This window comes from Anoplopoma fimbria, chromosome 5 (genome assembly GCF_027596085.1).
Source record: "Anoplopoma fimbria isolate UVic2021 breed Golden Eagle Sablefish chromosome 5, Afim_UVic_2022, whole genome shotgun sequence".
Taxonomy (NCBI): Eukaryota; Metazoa; Chordata; class Actinopteri; order Perciformes; family Anoplopomatidae; genus Anoplopoma; species Anoplopoma fimbria.
In genome coordinates this window covers 17,660,728-17,682,252 of record NC_072453.1, presented here as the reverse complement: position 1 = coordinate 17,682,252, position 21,525 = coordinate 17,660,728, and the positions used below count along the sequence as shown (strand labels likewise).

The window sequence follows — 21,525 nt, the reverse complement described above, 5'->3', positions numbered from 1 at the left end:
ACGAAGGAAGAGCGTTAGTATGAGCGAGCACAGGAACAAATCAAGAGTCGGTATGAAAAACCGCTCCCATTAAAGCCGAGAGGGAGCGGGTTTCATGCAGTAAGTCAGCGCTGGCTGAGCTCAGTACGGCTCATTAGGTGGTTGATATGACAAACAGTCCCGGCTCTCACAGAGAGGGTTTCACTAAGTTTAGTGCCGACATCAACGGGATTATTCACTGTGTGATGTGACATGATATAGCACTTCTGGTCTGCTTTTTTTATTTTCAATTGTTACCCTGCTACAGTGTTTTTTCTTTATTAAAGGAGGATTATCTCACTCACTTATAAGGTTCATACTTGTATTTTGGGTTTCTTTTAGTACATGTTTGCATGCTTTAAAGATAAAATAACATTATTTATACTCAGTCTGCTCTGATTGGTTTGCAAAAAATACATGTTGCACTTTTGCAAAGGTTGTTCTCAAACCGTGGGGGGAGATTGTGTGTTGTTGACCTACATGTTTCTGATCTAGTCAACCCACAAACACTGGGTTGTCTTATTTCATTTTTGTCGTGTGGTAGGAACGCCAGATACCAAAATATATGCGCCCAATCACTGAACAAGTTTTCATGACATGTCTCCTTTAAATAAGTTCTACAAAAGCAAATATTTTGAAAGCACAAATACAAAACAAACTCATATAATAAATGACACGAATCGCATGAACAGTTTCAATTTATAAACAGTGACATTTCAATTTGTTTATTCAGTTGAAAAAAGAAAATGTATTATTGAATAATCAGTCAACAAAATGAACACAGATTGAAAGCAACACATGCCGGGATGTATTATTAATGTCACACAGTCAGTTTGCTCTTTGTTTTTTTATTCATTGTCTTCAAAATGTCTTACTCAAACACTTTTAAGTCTCCTCATTCATGTATTAATGAACTCTACTCTTCTTTCATCTTTTAATCCTCTTCCTCCAGGTCAGCATATGCAAATTTCCCTTTTAATTTTTTTTTACAAATATTCATGCTGTGAAGTAGGGAAAGACGAGACAGGTGAGGAGAGGAGAGGTTGATATGCAGAGGAGCTCGAAGCACACAGGAATAACCCATGATAACGCTAAAGTTGTTTTGTCTCTCACTCTCCATCTCCAGGTCGGTACGTACGCTCGAGGGATCCTCCAGGTCCGCTACCCGGTCTGGCCTCGCTACGGCAGCTTCCTGGAGCAAGTGTCCGATGACCGTCACCTGACCGTGGCCACGCTGGAGGAGCATCCCTTCGTCATGGTGGAGAACGTGGACCCGGGCACCGGCACATGTGTCCGCAACACGGTGCCCTGCAGGCGCCAGTCCAACCACACAGAGAGGTACACACAACGACGCAAACACACACGGACAGCTTTGTTACATCTGCACAATGTGATTGACACTTAAAGACAAACATGGTGGGGCTGTTGAACCCAAGCACAAAGACCCAAAGCTGGTGTTGAATGTTGGTCAAGTTCATAATTTAGTTTACTTATTGGAGGATGAAACGATTTCAACTCCTGGTCCACTTAAGTCTTTGTTTGCAATCTGTGTCAGGATGTACAACAGCAATTTTGGGACAAACGCATTTCCGTTAGAGGCCTTTAAAAAAGTCATAAAACTGTTCTTTATGCTATAAATGTTGCTTCTGTTTTGACCTCTTCTTATGGTGAAGGCGGTCTTGGTTCAGGGAAAAGAGGGCAACATGAACTCCTGATTTTGCAAACTGAGTTTCAGATGTTTGTAGCAGAAGCATTACGCTGGTATGTAAGTGTATTGTGTGTCATGCTGTGTTCTGATTGGTTGGTTTGTAAACTTGGATTGTAGCAGCAGTTGCATTGGTCGGGGACGCATCTCACCGCACGATCTCAGATGAGCAAAGATTTCTCCATGTTTCTATAAAGAATGTCAACTTTTGGCTTGGATTGAGAACATTTTTTTACAGGGACCTTTACTCACTTGTGCTGGAACTTTCAACTGTATCACAGCGTCCTCATCAGCAGATTCATTTTGCTTTGTTGCAATGGACCTGCAGTTTTTTTCCATGATTGCGAGCATCCCCTCATCCATGTTAAATTTAAAGTTGCGCTTGACATTTCATTCTTGACTTCAGAAATAGTTGCAGACAAAACAACAAAACTCCAATAAGTCCAGAAGCTCCAGGAAAGGAGAGTAAGTGGACCTTGAGTTGAGATTCTTTTGCTTGCAGGTCAAGAGTGAACTCTCAACTATTCTTAGATCTTTAAGATTCTGATATGCCCAAAGAATTGTTGCCAATTTTAGATAGACAAGTTGTCACTAGGATACCTGATGAGTTTAGACAACATTTGCATTTTGGCTTCTTTTGTTTAGAGATACACAATACATTTCTCAGAGTAAAGTGTCATTTTCAGTCGAGAGTATTTAAGCATTTCAGATGAAACCCAGTAGTACACCCAGACATCTGCACCCTCCCTCTCTGATTCTGTGCCCCAGTTTTGTTCTGAGTAGACACTGCAAACCTCCACACTTCATTAAACACAGAGTAATTTTGTGTGCTGAGTGTCTACGCACTTTAAAAGCACTCCTCCAGAGTCAAACATTGAGCGCAGCATCGCAGAAAACATCAATTTAACAGCTATTACCTCTGACTACCTACAACTGGTGCTCGTCAGGAATACGCAATGTCTTCATTATGTTCAAACACACATAATAGAAGCACAAGTCTGCTGTGAATTTAATTGCACTCTGTAATAAACACTTAGCTTCAGTGAAAAAAGAAGCACAGGAACAAAACACATAATATATTTTACAACCGCTAATGGAAAGCATGATTCTCATTTCAAATCTGTGACGGTCTTTCTGAAATCCTGCTGAAGTATTTTGAGATAAAAAAAAATGTGAGCTCAAAGTATGACAGACACACTATGTTCTAATTTAAGCTTGTATTGCACCTTCATGTGCTGAAGCAAACTGTTTGAGATTTGACAATTTGTGATTTGTTGCAGAGATCTAGTTTTTGGAGCCAGATGTGAGTCGTCTCCTTGTTTTAGGTGTGCATGTGATATTAGCGCCTGACTTTACTCATTTATCCGGATGGCTTTCTTTTCTTTTCTTATTGAATATTATAACTGATTATTCTTCATCAATAACCTATACCTGGACTTATGGAAAGTTAACGCTCAGTAAAACCTCAAGAGCTTTCTGTTTGCAGTTTCTCATTTGCATTTGAAAGTCAGTTCTTTGCAAATTCCCTTTGAGACATTGTGATGCATAAAACGGGGCACCTGTGTTTCTGATCATAGACATATTATTGTTGTTGTTTCATCTTTGATATTTTATAATTAATAGTAATAATAATATATTGTTTTTTAGGATGTGTGAGAAATATATTGAGACCACATTATGGTTTCTGAAAGCCTTCAATTTTTTTGATACTGTGACTGAGAAACAGTTTCCAGACACAACAGTTTGAATTTGATTAATGCAGTGACATCTGCAACTATTTTGGGGCTTGTTCATGTGGCGTCTCAGCCTCCCCTAGAAGGGGCACAACCGTGGACCTACAGCACACCTGAGGAAACATGCTCACGTTCATGCATGATAAATGGATCCTTGGAAGGAGCAGAGGACACACACATCGTTCTGCATACCAAGAGATCACACAAGAACAGGCAAAACGTAGAATCTGGTGATTTATTTAAAGGCTCACCTCAACCTTAACCTTCTCCTCTCTGCGCTCTGGGGTTTTGTTATTTCCAACTTAGTCCTCACTGATGGATTTTCTCTCTGTTTGCTATTGATCACGTTGCTATGTATTCGTGCTGCTATGTTGTTTACCTGCAGCTTACCCAGAAGTAGAACCATGCCAGATGTACAGACAGCCTCAATTTGCCACACTCTGATTATGTTGAATAATCTAATATTTAGAAGACAACATTTGGCCGCTGCCACACATTGTCAAACCAAATACACAACAAATAAATACAGTGGCAGATGCAACCTTCATTCATGTATCTTAAGTTCCTTTGATAAGGACATTTTTAATTTATTGAAATATGTGAGCTATCATCAGCTGATGTGTTTTTAGGGAAGTGAAATTTCTTGATTTTACATATTTTAAGCCCCAAATACATGGGCAAAAAAGAAGAAAAGTGTAGTAGAACTAAACAAAAACACATTGATTCATGTCAAAATAAGCTTGAGTATTTTGCATTTTAAAAAGTGGAGAGTTAGATGAGAAGATAAATATGTAGCTGTCATGTCTGTATGCTAAATATGAAGCTAAAGTCTTCAATTTCTTAGCTTAGCATAAAGACAAGAAACAAGTAAGGAAAACAGCTAGCTTTGCTCTGTCCAAAGGTAAAAATAATCCATCTAGCAGAACCTCTAAAGAACATGAATTAACACTTTATTTATTTTGTGTATTTTACAAAATACATAGAGGTGATGTCTGGTAGGATTTGGATTGAGCCTGGCTAGCTGTTTCCACTTGTTTCCTGTCTTTATGCTAAGCTAAGCTGAGCTAAGCTAACAGCTTCATATTATTGCCCAGATATAAAAGTGGTATCAATCTTCTCGTCTCACTCTCAGCAAGAAAGTAAAGAAACACACTTATCAAAATATCAAACTACTTCTTAAATTCATTGGTTCACACACACATATATACATGAATAAAGCAGCATTTGCCCACCAACTTCTAACCAGCTTATCATTTTTGCTTCATTTCAGATGGCTGTGTTGTTGGGGAAATATCTGTGTATTGGAATGATGAGATGAAAAATGAGAGCGGCCTCCAGTGTGTGCCCTCTGGTCTTTTGCTTACCTCACTTCCGTTTCTCTTCGTGTGCACTGATTTGCTTAAGCTGAAAAGCCAATCAGAGCGATTCAACAGGCCAAAATCGGCAGAAAAGCCTCCGACAAAGACGCGGGTCAAACTAGGACGACAGAATCTCAGGGCCTTTTACCCAGCATGCCTCACATGAAGCCCACCACCAAAGCTTGTGTTGAATTATTAGAGATTTAATGTGCTATATGCACAGATTGATCACTTTTTAATCACCCAAACAACAGAAAACAAACAATTCATCCCGTAAATGTCATGTTCATGTTCCCCTCAGTGATTCCACATGTATCCGTGAGGGTGTGCGTGTTTGTGTGTGTCAGTATCAGTTATGCAGATTGCAGAGCTGACCATGGCTTGGCGCATTAATTATAGCGAGAGATATGTAGCGGCTGTTGTTGGGCGCGATGGCACATTGATTGCCAGTAAAGAAGATTTATCTGTCCAGCATGGGGACATCTGTCATAGCATGGGACAATCTTATCCCATCCCACCCTCTTTCTGTTTCTCTTTCAGCGTTTCTCTCAGGCTGGCATGTCCCATTTGGACGATGACCAACAAACAGGGCGAAGGGAAGAGAGAGGGAGAGAGGAGCGCTGCTATATAAATCAGTTAATCTCGCTGTGTGGTCTGAGCAGCTTCCCCGCAGAGCAGATGTTTAGCGTGATTAGGAGTTTTTTTGTCTTGCTCATTAAAAAACCCTTTCTTTGGACAGATGATGGCCTCCTTTGCCAGAATGCTGAGCCTACCTCTCTGCACCGATTAAGAGCAGGAATTCTACTCTGAAATCCTACTTTAGAGATCCTCCGTTGTTGTGCTGTAGTATGTTGTGTTGTAGCACAACATTCACTGACCAGATGCTAAATAAGTTGAGGACCTGAGTAGTATTTTTGACAGAAAATGAATTGCAAAGAATTTTGATAATTGAGCCCAATCGTTTAAAAACTCATTTTTTTCTGGATTTTATATAATATTAAATTAAACACAATCATATTGCCAAAAAGTTTGTGAACATATGTCTTGAATGAATGAATTAGAAGGATGTTACAAAACCCTAGATAACCTTTAATGACAATGTATTGTAATGTCCTATGCTACAATATCACTGCACAAGAAAACTGTGAAGAATAGGGAAAATCTGATTCACCATGGTTAGGGTTAGAGTACTAAAACACTTAAAAAGCTTAAATTAGTCGTTGAATTGATTATGGAAAGTGAGCTACATGTCAAATCACCACTTTGACCTCCACGATTTGCATTATAAAGAGTTCATAACTTCCTGTACTTTACAATAGGAGTACATTTTGCTCTCATATGAATATTCTGGGCTGATTGCATCTTTGTGTGCTTTTGCTCTCGGGCTCTTTTTATGGTTTAGTAAATCATCATGCTACAGGGTACAATTATTTTTGGACAATATCTTTACAGGAATTCAACATGACAGTGTCCCTATTCAAGTTGACTGTTTCCCTCATCAATCTTACATGATCACAGTGGTGGTTATTTAAATTATCCTCCTCCTCCTCTTCTTCCTCCTCCTCCATCTGTCCTCCTTTGCTCTTGCCCTCCTTTCTTTCCACAGCTGAAGCTGCCGCCCTGTTAGGCCGCGTCTGTTTTTTTTTCGTGGTGTGTTTCCTGTCTGCCGTTCACCTGAGAATCCCTCCTCTCTCTGGTTTTACTCCCTCATGGCGCTTTGCTCCACGCTGCACTAGTTTCTGGGCATTTTATGAAGAACACACAACACAACACAACTGCTGCTAATCCTCCAAGGATACTGAGCTACATGTGGGCTTGTGTGTGTGTGTGTGTGGGGGTGACGGAGTAAGACGGCCCAATTTAGGTTTGTGTTTGTGTGTGTATGTGTGTGTGTATTGTTAGTGGAGTGTGTATAATGACGACAGGTGGCCAGCTCCTGCAGCAATTAATTAACGCAGCGTTTATCAGAGCTATTGACTCCTGTGAAAGAAGCGAGCCTTTCCAAAACACTTCATACGCGTCTGAAATGAACTCTTACGCTGTTGAAAATAATCAACCTGAATGTTAATTGCTCGCTTGACTCTTTTTTACATTCAATGCCTCGCTCATTTATTCACTCACATGCTCTTATGCTGACTCATTGGCATTCTGGTTATCTCAATTACACAGATTTTGGGCCTCCACATTGGCAGCTCTTTTTTAGGTGGAAGTTTTGCGACAGCCTTTTCAATCTGTCTGTTTTTAACTCTGTTCACTGTTGCTTTTACTGTCTCTTTATTGTTGTTTATTTCTCTTTGTTCTTTCTCCATTTCCTGTCTGTCTGTTCTCTTCTTCTACACCCCATTAACTAGCGAGGCCACAGAGTGGAAGTGAGTATCTCTCACATGCTACACACCGTAATGACCTTTGATTAGAGGCCATCACATTCACTCAACCATCCACATTGTGTTTGTGTGTGTGTGTGTGTGTGTTTTGGCATCTCCTCCATCTCCATCGACACCTAGTTAACAGACATTGATTTTAGCTAATGAACCAGCCATCGCCTGCCCTTCATGTCGCTGCCGTAGACATTGGTCACTGTCAGCATGAAAGCCCATGACTGTTTAGCACCCACTCTCTGAAACAAAGCAAAACATCTTTAGTCTGAGAAGCTAAATATAGTCCCGGCTGCCAGAGAGATGTTTTTGATCACAAGATGCTTAAAAAACTGTATGTAACTTTGCTTTTTCTCGTCCTTATTTCAGTGTTATGGGCCACCCAGAGTCCTACACCAAACTGTGCTGCAAGGGCTTCTGCATAGACATCCTGAAGAAACTGTCCCGCACCATCAAGTTCTCCTACGACCTCTACCTGGTCACCAACGGGAAACATGGCAAGCTGGTCCGAGGAACTTGGAACGGCATGATTGGGGAGGTGAGACTGAGGGCTGAGTTATTTAAAGAAAGGATAAGTCCCTGAATGCAGCAGCTGGCTTAGCTGGATTGGTCGCTTAGTCGTGATGTTTATCCACAGATCTAACTAAGATAAACTTTAGCTTTGGGCTATGATACCCGAGTAACATTAGAGGTAAGTGTTGTGTTAAGCATGCTAGATATGGCAGAAAACATCAGTAAATGCTGACCCATGGTTTTAAGAACACTGACAGTGAATGTTCTTTATTTGTTGAGCAAAATAATCCTGTTGAGGTCAAGAAAAACCATAAATACAAATATATAATTAAAGAAAGCGGGATAATAAAAGAATACCTTTTAGAAAGATACCTGATGTAGCCATACATTTTGCAAATATGTGAGCAAACGGTTTCCTTATTTACTGACCCAGAAGGCATTGAGCAACGTTATTCCTCGTTTAAAGTTTTGTTATCGGACACCGGACAAGCTAGTTGCTAACTTTATCTGTATTTTGTTTAGTGCCGGGCAGGAAGCGTAGAGTGGGTTTATGAGGTTCAATTATCTGTGTGTTCATCACTACAAATGACCTTTAAAACAAAACTACGTAGATCAGAACTGTGTCTTTAGCTGTAAAGTAATAACAGACCGTCAAATGCTTTAATTGACCAATCAGAAACAAGTATTCAACATAGCTGTGTAATGAAACTCTGCAGATAAAGGCTAAAATACACTGTGTTATAAAGATTAAGAAGACTGTACTTTCTATTTTGGTTCCTGAAGAGTCAAAGTTGCGATGACACAAGTTTCAATCCATCAAATTGTAAAACATGAATTAATTAGTACCGCTGTCACACAGATGTACTGTAAGTACCTCAAAGGTCTGGTAGTCCTAGACATTGTAGTTACAGTTTTGAGGATGGCAGTAAATGAAGCACAGTGTCTAAAGTGACACTAGCATTGCATGGCCTAGGGATTTTCTTTGATGGGTTCTTATCTAGGTCAGTGGCGTGAGGCCATGCATACACATATGGAGCAAACACATACTTTTTCTACCACACGCCAAGCCACATCAAACGCAGCTGAATCTGAAAGTGAAACGCCCTGAACAGGTGTTCCTCATGAGAGCCTTCTTGCTTGTGTTTCTGTGCCTTTAGGCGCTTTGCTGTGGGTCTGTATCTGTATGTGTGTGTGTGTGTGTGTGTGTGTGTGTGTGTGTGTGTGTGTGTGTGTGTGTGTGTGTGTGTGTGTGTGTGTGTGTGTGTGTGTGTGTGTGTGTGTGTGTGCTACATTCACAAAAACATATTTCTCTGCTTTTCAGAACGACGTGAGCACTCCTGAGATCGGCATGCTCTCACTCTCTGGTTGCATGGATGTTGTGACAAATATTTTTCGTATCTCTGCAGACAGCCGTCATAAGAGCCATGCCTTACTGTGGAGCACAAAGCGTTTGCTGCATTGTTGCTTCCGTGTCTGAAAAAGGATTGCTCATGAAATTCAGAATTTGGCAGCCTTTGGTTTGGGTCACTGGGAAGTTGTGATAAAATAAACTCATTCTGTTCTTTTACACAGAATTACACAGTGACAAAAATACTTCATAAATCCAGGAGAGCATGTTTTTACACCGCTGACCACTGCTGTTTCCTCACTGTTCCTCTACAGTACTTTACTTTATTATGTGTCTCTGTTCTTCTTCTCTCAGGTTGTGTATAGACGAGCTGACATGGCCATCGGCTCTCTCACCATCAACGAGGAGCGTTCGGAAATCATCGACTTCTCGGTGCCGTTTGTTGAGACGGGCATCAGCGTCATGGTCGCCCGCAGCAATGGGACAGTTTCCCCATCTGCCTTTCTTGGTAAGAAGATGGGAAAAACTCTTCTTCTGGATCCTTTTCTCAGTTCAAACCTGTCATAACATACGTTATCCTGGAGTTTGATGTACAGTACGTGTCAGCCAATGGTGCTGCCATCTTCTTCCACACTCTCTCCCAGGATGGCCTACTTAAACTAGTTCTGTCTCTGCAGACGCTTCAGGAAACTTCCCATTAAGCTTTTATCCTGCTGATAACTGTAGCCTACAACTAAATCCCCTTACGTACCGCACACACACCTAAATCCCTTTTCCAAACCCTAAACAACAAAATTCAGCACGAAATCCTGAACAGTGTATTTCTGTTTTCTCATTTTCTCATCTTGCTATCCCCCTGCCACATATGGTGACCCCCATCACAGGCTGAGGTTTAGAAGCAGGGAGTACAAAAGAGACTTACTTTAATCCTTTATGTTTGTTCCTTCACTCCTCCTCCTCCAGAGCCCTACAGCCCAGCAGTTTGGGTTATGATGTTTGTGATGTGCCTGACCGTGGTGGCGGTGACAGTTTTTGTGTTCGAATACCTCAGTCCAGTCGGCTACAACCGCAGTCTGGTCAGCGCCAAAAGTGAGTTTTACACCTCTTTGTTTCACTTTTACCATCAGAATGTATTTCTCCTGAGTACACTGGATGACAGAGGAGTAAACAAACTAGTAAAGTCTATATCTATCCAACACTTTCCCATGCATATCATATTTGTTTTTGCATTTTACACGTCCTGCAACGTTAAGAGTTCCTCAACAGGGTTTTGGGGGTGAGGGCTAATCAATCCCACAATGCAGCGCTGACAGAGCATGCCTCGTCCCCGGGTCCGAAAGGTCATTTTCCCATTTTAATTAGCGTCCGCCGCTGCGCTAATCGAAGTGTGATTGATGGCGGTGGCACCCTCCGTCGCTGCACATGACCAACGGTGGCAAAGAGCAATGGAAACGGGCTGAGGCTGGGAAATTTAACCGTTGTTTGAAAGTTTGCAGAAAGGCTTGAGATGGCTCATGAATACTTGCATGATGAACTGTAGACATCTTCGCTTGATGAGAGAACACGTAGAAATCAATATATGACTTAAGATCAAAAATCACCTGATGGCCAATATAACATTGGCAGAAGTTGTAAACCCAAAGGTTTGTTTCACCAATTAAAAAGAAATCAACATATTTTCTCACTAACCTCTAGAGGAAGGAAGTTATTTTTATTCTGCTACAAAGAACGACTTTATGGGAAAAATGGTCCCAATAAAAACAAGATTGTCGTCCCAAGAAGCTAGTGAACAAGTAACAACATGTATTTACATATGATTGAAAAAGATCACTCGTAGCTGGAGGATGGAAGTAGGAAGAAAATATTGTGATGCTGTTAGAGCCACAAAATACGCAGAGGAACCACGTCGGAGTGGTTCAGTGGTTCAGCAAAACATCTGATTTTGACTGTTTGCTTCTGCTTTCATACAGACAGTCAACACTGGTTTGTTTGTTTTATATAGCCAACCAAAACCTAAACCATAAATGAGTAAAATGAGAACATACTTTTATTTCTACAAGTCTTACCAGTTTTGATAGCATTGACTGTAGAAGTGGACGTATTCCCTGGATGCCACCCACTGGTTTGTGGACTGCCATTTTGAAGCCTTGAGTTCTGCATATTTTCAGTCTATCTTGGTTTGACTGTTTCCATCTTCCTGCTTGCCATCTTTTTTGGCAAGCAGAAGGGACACGAGAGGGTGGAGCTAAGTACAACCAAACGTTGAATAAAACATTTTTTGGCAAGCAAAATGTTAAGTAACTTCAGTTCATGAACTGAAAACACACTGCGACAGGGTTAAAGTTTTAAGTAGAAAACGCAGTCAACGCAGATTTCACTTTTTAGACCCGGAGGTTGCTGCCTGTTTAAGAAGGCACTTTTCTTGGCGAGAGAACGTTTAAATCGTAGTAATCCTAAAGCGGGGTGAATAAAACCAAACTATCTGCATGTCTGGATACCACTGAAATGCTTTTAATTAAAAACTCAAGACATACCCACAACACTATCTTGACAGTACAGGATTGTTGAAACCAGTTCTTTAAAGAAATTCCTCAATAGAGCCTCTTCTTTTCTCACTGCTGGCCAAAGATGTCTCCATATTGAATACAACACTTTGTTACCCAGAAACGGTTTGCCTGAAACCCTCCTCCAATCTGTTTCCTCAGCTACTGGTGGTCCAACGTTCACCATCGGGAAGTCAGTGTGGCTGCTGTGGGGCATTGTCTTCAACAACTCGGTTCCCATTGAAAACCCTAAAGGGACAACCAGTAAGATCATGGTCCTGGTCTGGGCCTTCTTTGCTGTCATCTTCCTGGCCTCCTACACTGCCAACTTGGCTGCCTTCATGATCCAGGAGCAGTATATCGACACAGTGTCCGGGCTCTCTGACAAGAAGGTAAGAGACTGAATAAACAACAACAATGATTATGAGGCGGGGCAGTTATTGAAAGTCCACGCAGACATACAGAAAGCAGGCTGTCTTTGGGGGGCTGTGAGATATGGAGCAAACCATGTCTTTGTGTTTAAATCCAGCTACACCATCTCTTCTTTTCTCTGTTCATCACTCTGCATCGATTAATACAGCATGAAGGGAAGAGAGACAAAGGACTCGCCTTCAAGATGAAGTCAAGTAAAACGACTTTGTTGTGAACGTCTCTGTCCTTTTCCTATCAGTGGGGAGCCCAGTGGCATGAATGACTAATCAATTACCACCTTCTGTCAATACAGATGGTGTCTGAGTCTCCACTCGTCCCAGTGTGTAGACTTGTCAGTATTTTCGGTCAGTCTATCAATATTCCCTCTGTGCCGTCTCCATCTCTTCTAGCTCACACTGTTAAAACAAGATCGCCAAATGTCAAGCGATTAAAAACAGTCAAGCCACGGAGGAAAAAACAACACCCACAGACTTTTTCTACCACTTAAATGTGTGGCGCACACACACACCCACACACACACCCACACACACCTACACACACACACCCACACACACACCCACACTAAACCTGCAAACGGGGCCTCAGAGGAGCTTTACAATAAAGCGTTTCCTTCTTTACTCATAGCATAGCAACTCCCCTGCAGGGATCAGCGGTGCCACCTCAGTGATCTATGGTTGTATTAGCTGACTGTATTAACTTTATGCAGATGCCTCATATCCCAGAGAATAAGGGACTAATATAAATTACCCCGCACAACACAACCTCAGCTGCCCCTTCATTCTGAGATCCTGAACGACACTGGATCAGGCGGGTTCAGGTCGTAGGCTTGCTGGGTTCACATCCTGCAGGTTTAAAGGATAAGGCGAGTGTGATTCTATATCTTTCTTATATCAATAAATGCCATGAAAAGATGAAAATCAATGCGTCGAACCGTCTCTCAATACTTTCCATCATGACTACCTTGACTAAGTCCTGATCCAAAGCAAAATTGTGGAAAACCGGTAAACCAAACCTGTCAAGCATAATTTTGAAACAGAGACCCAGATCCATAAGGTACCTGAGGTTAGTCTGAACCTGATTTGAATAGATCCAAGATCATTAATCAGACCAGATTCTAAATGCGGTTGACCCAAATAGGGAAAGAATGACAAGGTTTGGTTTAAATTACCAGCTGTATGGAAGGAACTATGTCATGTGATACTGATTATAGGAAAAATAGGAATTTGCTTGAAAGAGAAGTTCCATTTAAACCATTTAACATAAATATATATTCATTATAAACAAATTTCACATTTTTACACAAGTCTCTCTTGGTTTTAGTTGTGTCTCAACTGCAGATACAAATTAGCTTAAGAGCTAACCACGGCACATTTACATCGATATTGTTAAATGTCTATATTGACTTTTGTTCACTGAACCTAAAAATAAACTCCTATCAGTAGCATCAATTTATATAATACCTAACAGGAAGCTTGTTGGAAGCAAAATTGTACTTTCTTTTTTTCCTCAAACATGCAGAAAATGTGCATTTGTTTGGGACTATTTTCCGCCGCGGCTTGATACACATAAGAAAGATATCCATCTCTGACTAACTTCAACTACACTTTAAAAGGCATTTTTGTGCACACCGAGGACTGTTTCTTTAGTTCTCCATCACTTACGTTGAAGTTGCTTTTGGATGGATTTTTTTTTACTGCCAGTAGGAAGAACAAGTGCAGCAACTACTAATGGGAGTATTGCTTTAAACTAGACTTTACATTTTCTTTAACCTATTTCAAATCTTCCCTCAGTGACCCTTGCTTTAAATCGAACAGCTGATTCAGAAAAAAGGTGTAGCATCTCAACCGAATCCATTGCTGTTGCAGCTGAAGAGTGATTACATTAACACACACAAACACACACACACACACACACTCACACACATTGTGATTGGCCCATTAATTTGCGCTCGGCTCAAAAGGTCAATGCTGTAAACCAAGATGAATAGATCTTTCCTGTTTAGAGTCTAGTTGAGCTCCAACAGACGTGTTTCTGCTTCGTCCCGCATTAATACGTCAGCTCACATAATGTAAAACTTCGATCGGGTACAGATTGAACAGGATTAGGATCATCTGCGGCCAGAGAAATGATTCAAACAGATGTGTGCTGAAGTCAGATTTACTCAAATGGAGGTGAGCTGAATGGTGTCCTGTCCAGTCAAACGGTATTGAGTTTGGCTGCTGATTAAATCAGCCTTGGGAAAAAAAAAATGGAATGACTGTGAAATGGATTTCATTTAACTGAGTAGTCCCTCGTCCTCTTTACTCCTCTCCGCCCCATTTATTCATCCTGGTTTCCTTTTGTGCTCTTCTGTTTGCTTTCCTCCTTTCCGTACCTTTTACTTTGTCCTCTCATCTCCTCATAACTCCTTTTTCCTTTCCTTTCCTTTCCGCTCTTATTTTTCCTCTTCTCTTTCCTTTCCTCCCCTCTTTTCTCCCCTCCTCGCACCTCTTTCCTTCCCTCTCTTTTCTCCTCTCTTCTCTCCTCTTTCCTTTCCTTTATTCTCCTCTTTTCTCCTCTCCTCTCTCCTGTCTTTACTTTCCTCTCCCATTTTATTTTCCTCTTCTATACTTTCTTTTCCTTTCCTCTTGTTTTTTCCCTTTCCTACCATCTTTTCTTTTCTCATCTCTTCTTTTGTTTTCTTTCCTTTCCTCTTTTCTACTCTCCTCTCACCTCTTTCCTTTCCTCTCCTTTCACTTCTTTCCTTTCTTCTCTTCTCTCTCTTCTTTCCTTTCTTCTCATCATCCTCTCTTTTCCTTTCCTTTGCTCTTTGTTCTCTCTTCACTTTCCTCCCTCCTATCCCTTCTTCCTTTCTTTACTCTCATTGCTCCCTGTTTCCACTTATCAAACTCTCCCTTGTCTGCCTCTCACTTCTATCTTTACTTTCTTCCACTCTTTTCCCTTTCTCCCGGCTTCTTTATAAATTCAATATTTCCCTTCTTTCCTCATCACCAACTCTTTCATCCCTTTATTTTTGTGCCTTCTTCTTCCTGTCGTCTCCTCCTCCCTTCCATCCTCCCCTATTCTGCCCTCGCTCCCTTCAGTCTCTCTCCTCTCCTTCCATTTTATCCTTACTCCCTTCTCTCTCTCCCCCCCTTCTCCTTACCAAACTTATCCTTCTCTTACCCCCTTCTATTCTCTTGTCTCCCTCTCCTCATCTCTCATATCTTCTCCCCCCTTCCTTTTCCTCTCTTCTTGTGTCTCCTTACAGTTCCAGAAACCACATGAGCATTATCCTCCTTTTCGCTTCGGGACGGTTCCAAATGGGAGCACAGAGAGGAATATTCGCAGCAACTACCCCGACATGCACATGCACATGATGAAGTACAACCAGAAGGGGGTGGAAGAAGCTCTGGAAAGCCTCAAAACCGCGTACGGTTTCACAAACATCTTAACGCTGTTACACAATTAGATAAGAGGTTATATTTAACTGATCGTCCTGCCAGTGAAGTCACAAGACGCTACAGTAATAACGATCATTATTTTGGGTGATAGAGAAAAGATTTGATGCTCTTTGTGATGTAGCAACTATTTACGAACTAGGCCAATTTGATGTGTGTATTTATAGATGTAAAGAAATCATGTCTGGTGCAGCTTACTTTGTATAGAGAAGTGCTGTCACATCTTCACTAAGAACAAGCTCAAAACACTTGAAACAATTTTGCACATTTTGAACCCATTAAGTAACAATTGTGTACACTGTTCTTTATATTGTTTGATTGATTTATTTGTGCAAGTTGTAGAATGAAAATTAGCATTTAAAACTGTCAGTGTAAACAATTTGTCGCCTATACTTTTAGCCATGCTAGAACCCTGGCTATTACAATGTCAGCCAGATGGTCCAGACTGAAACATCTCAAAAACTATTAGATTCATTGCCATCAGATTTGGTAAATATATTCGTGGTCCCAAGAGGATGAACCCTAATGACCCCCTTTCTTTTAAACAAATACCACTAGCAGGTCAAGGTTTCCTTTTTTTAATTATCCATTTGCTCACACTTTGGTTGAGCCAATCATGGTCCCCAGAGTGCAACAAGCTGTTCAAAATGCAAATGTGTTCAATCCTTTGGTTTATTACGAAATACCTGCAAAACTAATGACTTTCCCAACAGCCTCGCCTTATGTTCTTAACGTTTAGTGCTAAATAGATAGTTTAGCACATAGTCTCTGCTCACAAATGGTACCATCACCTCAAGTAGCTGACAAAATGTTCACTGTGTTTCAAGCCTCTGCAAGCTGACTGTGTCTCAAATGAACTGAGAGCTACAGCAGCCTGCAAGGTAGGGACAATCTAAAAGTGTAGGGTATGAAGTGGTCAGCAGCAAGTAAAGTATAAACCATTTCTATTTAATGGTCTGACTGCACAGCCTCTGACAAGGCAGAATCCTTTAAGACATAGAGATATAAATACAATTCTAACTAGACATTTAGACATTTGCTCTGACAAAGACAATCCATTTACTTGCAGGAAGCTGGACGCCTTCATCTACGACGCTGCTGTTCTGAACTACATGGCCGGAAAGGACGAGGGCTGCAAGCTGGTGACCATCGGCAGTGGGAAAGTGTTTGCCACCACGGGATACGGCATCGCTCTGCAGAAGGACTCCCGCTGGAAACGGCTTATTGACCTGGCGCTGTTGCAGTTCCTTGGAGACGGTGATCCAGCCTTACAGGATATAATAATACACAACCCACGCCTGCACACACTCTCTTACTGTACACTGCCCACTGTTTTATCTGCTTGTGTTTAATCTGAAATGGTGCTCTGTATGTGAACCATGGAACTGGCGTCGGTCCAGTTCAGTGTGTGCTGTTTCAGCAGGGAAGAGTTCATATCCTGCAGAACAGCAGGGAGTGTTAGGGATATGATTATCTCCATTGCACACACTTATTCGTCCTACCTGTATACACACAAACACACTCACCATGACAGCCGCCAGTGTGGAATTATATCCTCCCTCCTCTGAGAGCTTAAGAGCACCCCACACACTCACTCCGAGGTTTCCATGATAATAGGAAATAGTGGGTTTATGGTCAACATACGCTAAGTGAGAGATAAAATGTCCCGTGCTCTCTGGAGGCCACCTGGGAGAAGGATGCTCAATAGGTGGCCACATTTAGAGGCCTGGAGGAGAAGCTTATGATGCAATGATAGCTAAATTATTCATTCAATAGATGCTTTGTTCTCATTTTGAAATGACAAAATGACAAAATGTTGCATGCGACTGAAAATATAAGAAGGCCAATGTGAGTGTGCATATGTTGACAACCCAAGACGCCAGTGTTTTTAATGCCGCACCATTTAAAATCATGGAAATGTGGTTTACGTTTTTGCCATCATTTTATACACATTTCCCCAAACGACAGCATATTGGGTTTCTCTGGAAAGTCTGGGATCATTTAAGTGGATCAGTGGAGCTGAAGAGGTTTAGCTTTAGTTTGAGGTTATTTGCAGTAAAATACTTTTAGCCCATTTTGTAGATATGTAATCCCCCAATTTTAAGACAATGGAGCGGAACAACGACACAACCCATGGGGGAAAAAAAAGGAAATCATAAAACTGATATTTTTAAAGGCCAAATATGGTCTTTACTATCATGTGGTATGGAAGGCAGTGAAAGAAAAAGATTATGCAAATGTTCCGGCCATTGGACAATTCAAGACTTTTGTATGAATGCAGCGTTGGTTGTGGAAGGGTTCAAAGAAATACTGTGAATGGTCAATACGACTCTATATCCATGAAATTAGCTTTTAAATGCCTTGACTTTGGCTGACAAGTAGCATCGATTTTGTTTCAGGTCCTTCCACATTATTAGCTTCAGAGTTTCCCTGTCATAATTAAGACTTGGATTTTGACATGAGATACAAGTCATTGACATGAGATCCAATAAAGTGGAGCAAAAACAACAAAAATGTGTAATTGTCTAAAGTCTTCTGCACCGTACATCCAAGACAAGAGATAGTTATGCAGAGATGATTATCTTCAGGTTATTGTAAGCTATAATTTATCTTTCTCTTCTCTGTAAAGTCATCTCATACTCTCTCTTTCTCCTCCCATAAAACTCCAACCCTGCAGGAGACACCCAGCGCTTGGAGACGGTGTGGTTGTCGGGCATCTGCCAGAACGAGAAAAACGAAGTGATGAGCAGCAAGCTGGACATTGACAACATGGCGGGCGTCTTCTACATGCTGCTGGTGGCCATGGGCCTCAGCCTGCTGGTCTTTGCATGGGAACACCTGCTCTACTGGAAACTACGACACTCCCTCCGCAAGTCCCACAAACTTGACTGCCTGTTGGCCATCAGCAGGGTGAGATTTGCAAATTTGTGATTTGATTGATTGGTTGTTTTTGGTGTATGGGAGTCGGGATGCAAAATTGCTTCATTGATTTTCGCACTGATTATTTATTTAAGTGGCTGATTGGCTGGCTGTAATTGGAACGGCTTCCTTGAGTGATTGAATGTTTGGCTGGTTTATTATTTAGGCTGTTAGTTGGTTGGTTGCTTTTCCTGTGCTATAAGCTGTTTTACATGAAGTGGCTTTCATGTGATGATAAATCAGCTGAAATGGATGTGTATTTGCATCTAATTACATGGTATCATTAGAGGGGCTTGTTAAAATATTAGCTAAAATGGCACTGCATTGTTATTGAGAATGAGAGGGGATGGAGAGATAAAAGGAAAGAAAAGCAGCACTAATTCTGTTCTTTACTCAGCATTTAACATTGAATGCTTAATGTTCATTTGCAATTAGCTTAAATCAGTACTCAGCTTGTTGATGCCGTTGTTAGGGAATGTATTTACTGAGGCAGAAAGCTCTGGCTGAAGTTGCAGCCAGGGAAATGTCTACGGACACCAGCCTCCTCTGCTGTGTAATTACACCATTGTGCCTGGATCGGGGTTTTATCAGATTAGCGGCTAAATGACTATCTGATCATTAATCCGTATGGGGCGGCCCCAAGGGCCAAATTAAATTTGGCTCTTTCAGCATCTCCCAACCAACTGTAAGCAGAGAGCAGTCATGGGATTTGGCTCTGTGTCTGTCCATGTAGTTGGAGACGGTTTGTTCTGCAGGGGACGTTAGGTATGTGTGTGTGTGTGTGTGTGTGTGTGTGTGTGTGTGTGTGTGTGTGTGTGTGTGTGTGTGTGTGTGTGTGTGTGTGTGTGTGTGTGTGTGTGTGTGTGTGTGTGTCGTGTCCATTTACTGGGGCAATCCTCTCAGCTTAAACAGTTTTTCTTTGAGTCCCGGGAGAATGCATAATGAATTTGTGACTAAGTCTTGCCTCAGTGATAAAATAAGATATAAATGAAATCAGTCTTTTATTTAACTGCCAGTGGGGGTTTTTATTAGTGAGCTGTGGAACATTACTTTAAGATGCACAAATTGTTTGAAATTTCGTCTGTGAAATTGTCCCTTAAGGTCTGCTTGGTTGATTCAAGGTTAAACAGTTTGTGGCTAACAATTGATTTAACTATCAATGATTATGTGATTTATACTCTACTTTTCTTTTCTCCTCATTCTTTCTTTATCTTCCTCATTCTTGGTCCTTCTGTTTCGTCTCTTAGGGTATTTACAGTTGTTTCAATGGAGTGGAGGAACCTGTGCGTTCATCTGGTTTCGCCAAACCAGACCTGACCTCCAACTACGCTCAAGCCAACATGCTCAAGATGCTTCGCACTGCCAAGGACCTGGTCTCCACCGCCAATGTTGAGACCTCTCTGGACCACGCCACAAAGACCATAGAGCAGTTGAGTCGTCACGGCGGCAGCTTGCCCGTTCGTATTCCACAAGTCGCAACGGAGGCCGTGCCAGGAGGATTTGCTTATATTACGGAGAATCACTGCTCCATAACCCCACCTCTGATGGCTGTTTCCTCTCTGAAACAGCAGAGGGGTTTGTCAAGGCCGACGCCACTGCGCTACACGCTCCCGACTCGCTCTACTTCCTGTCTGTATGACCGTCCACTTCCTGTGTCCAGCCTCAGCAGCCCCCACCTGGCCATGGGTGAGCCGCTTCCTCATCAGCACCCGCACCACCACCAGACGACAGGGAGGCTGTACATAGACACCCATCCTCACTCGCCCTACATCCCCTACTCAGATCTCCAACTACCCGACATCTACGCCTCTCACCCGTTCTCCTCGCCTCAAAACCAGCATATCCAAGCGGGCTTCTCCCGACGGAAAAGGAGGTCCAAGAGTTTCCAGTTTGAGGATGGGGATTTAGAGAGGAGAAACCAACGGGACCAGGAAAAGAATGACAAAAGTCCCGTCTATTTGAGTGAGCTCAAAGCCAACCACCTCCAAGAGAACCACATCTCCGCCCCCAGCGTTAACAACATCTACTCGGGGGAGGGGAAGTGTCCTCGGGTGGAGAACTACAGCTCCTGGCCTCCGGAGGATCTGATGCTGAGAGGAAGACGCAGGCACCGCCGACCCTCTTTCCTCAAAGCGACTTGGGGCAGCGAGCAGATGCGCCAGCTGGACGAATCCCAGTCATCCATGTCCAGCCAATCCCCCACCACCCTGCCAGACCTGTTCCCGTGCATTCTTACACCGACCACACCTGCAAAGCCCTACAACCCTGCCCAACTTCGAAACAACCTGTGCCTCCCTAGGAACCAGGCCTACCTCCACATAAGGGAGGACCAGAGGAGGCCCAATGGGCGTAAGGGCCCGAAGCTGCGCTACTCACATTCCACCCACCTCCCCACGTACGGAGAAGCAGTGCGACATGGGACTGGATTAGGGCGGGGGATGGTACGGAGAGCTACCAGCTTGCTTAGCAGACAGTACGCTCACTACCTGAACTCATACCCTGGTCTACCCCTCTACCACGGCCCCTTAGACCTGCAGCACCACAACCAGGCCTCCAGCAGCCACCCCAGCTCCAGCCCAGTGTGCCAGCTGCTGGCTTGTGGTGGCGGGAGATGTGGAAGCCAGCGGGCTCTGCTCTACCAGGACAGTGTATATGGGGCGTACGGTGTCTATCAGGGTTCCCAGACTGGATCAGAGGCCCTGGCAGGTCAGGGTGCAGGGGGCCAGCCTACGGGGAGCCCCTGCGTACTTCGTCCTTGGCGACGGGTGTCCAGTTTGGAGTCTGAGGTCTGAATGGAGTCCAAAAAGGACCTCATAAGATGGATACTGTGGAGTAAGAGTGGTGAAGACTCTAGAGACTCTAGAGAAGGACTTCTGTGGAGGGAGGGAAGTGGTTAAATTCATGTAAGAAAGGGAGAAGTTATGACTTGAATTAAGTGTTGATTTTCTATGTGACCTTGTGTGGTAAAGAATAGAAATTTGGGTCTGCAAATTTGACATATGTTTAGGACTTTTTTGATGTATACTAGAGTAAGATATGAAGACTGCACTGTTACCAATTTATCCTCGAGAAAAGGCGTGGAAAGCTGGGGTCGGCAGGTTTTACTCACTTGCTGCTTTCCTACGGAGCTTGTGTGTTTTC

At 42.4% G+C, this 21,525-nt stretch overlaps 1 protein-coding gene across 1 annotated transcript in view; it reads left to right on the top strand.

Moving 5' to 3' along the window:
* LOC129091433 (glutamate receptor ionotropic, NMDA 2C-like) overlaps positions 1 to 21,176 on the top strand; it is a 38,564-nt gene extending 17,388 nt beyond the window's left edge. Inside the window, exons 7-15 of the mRNA XM_054599044.1 lie at positions 1,145 to 1,356; positions 7,559 to 7,727; positions 9,405 to 9,558; positions 10,014 to 10,139; positions 11,756 to 11,985; positions 15,276 to 15,436; positions 16,535 to 16,722; positions 18,143 to 18,375; positions 19,632 to 21,176. Of these exons, the coding sequence (XP_054455019.1) occupies positions 1,145 to 1,356; positions 7,559 to 7,727; positions 9,405 to 9,558; positions 10,014 to 10,139; positions 11,756 to 11,985; positions 15,276 to 15,436; positions 16,535 to 16,722; positions 18,143 to 18,375; positions 19,632 to 21,176 (3,018 nt within the window). The remainder of the gene's footprint in view (positions 1 to 1,144; positions 1,357 to 7,558; positions 7,728 to 9,404; positions 9,559 to 10,013; positions 10,140 to 11,755; positions 11,986 to 15,275; positions 15,437 to 16,534; positions 16,723 to 18,142; positions 18,376 to 19,631) is intronic.
* The last annotated feature ends 349 nt before the right edge of the window (positions 21,177 to 21,525 follow it).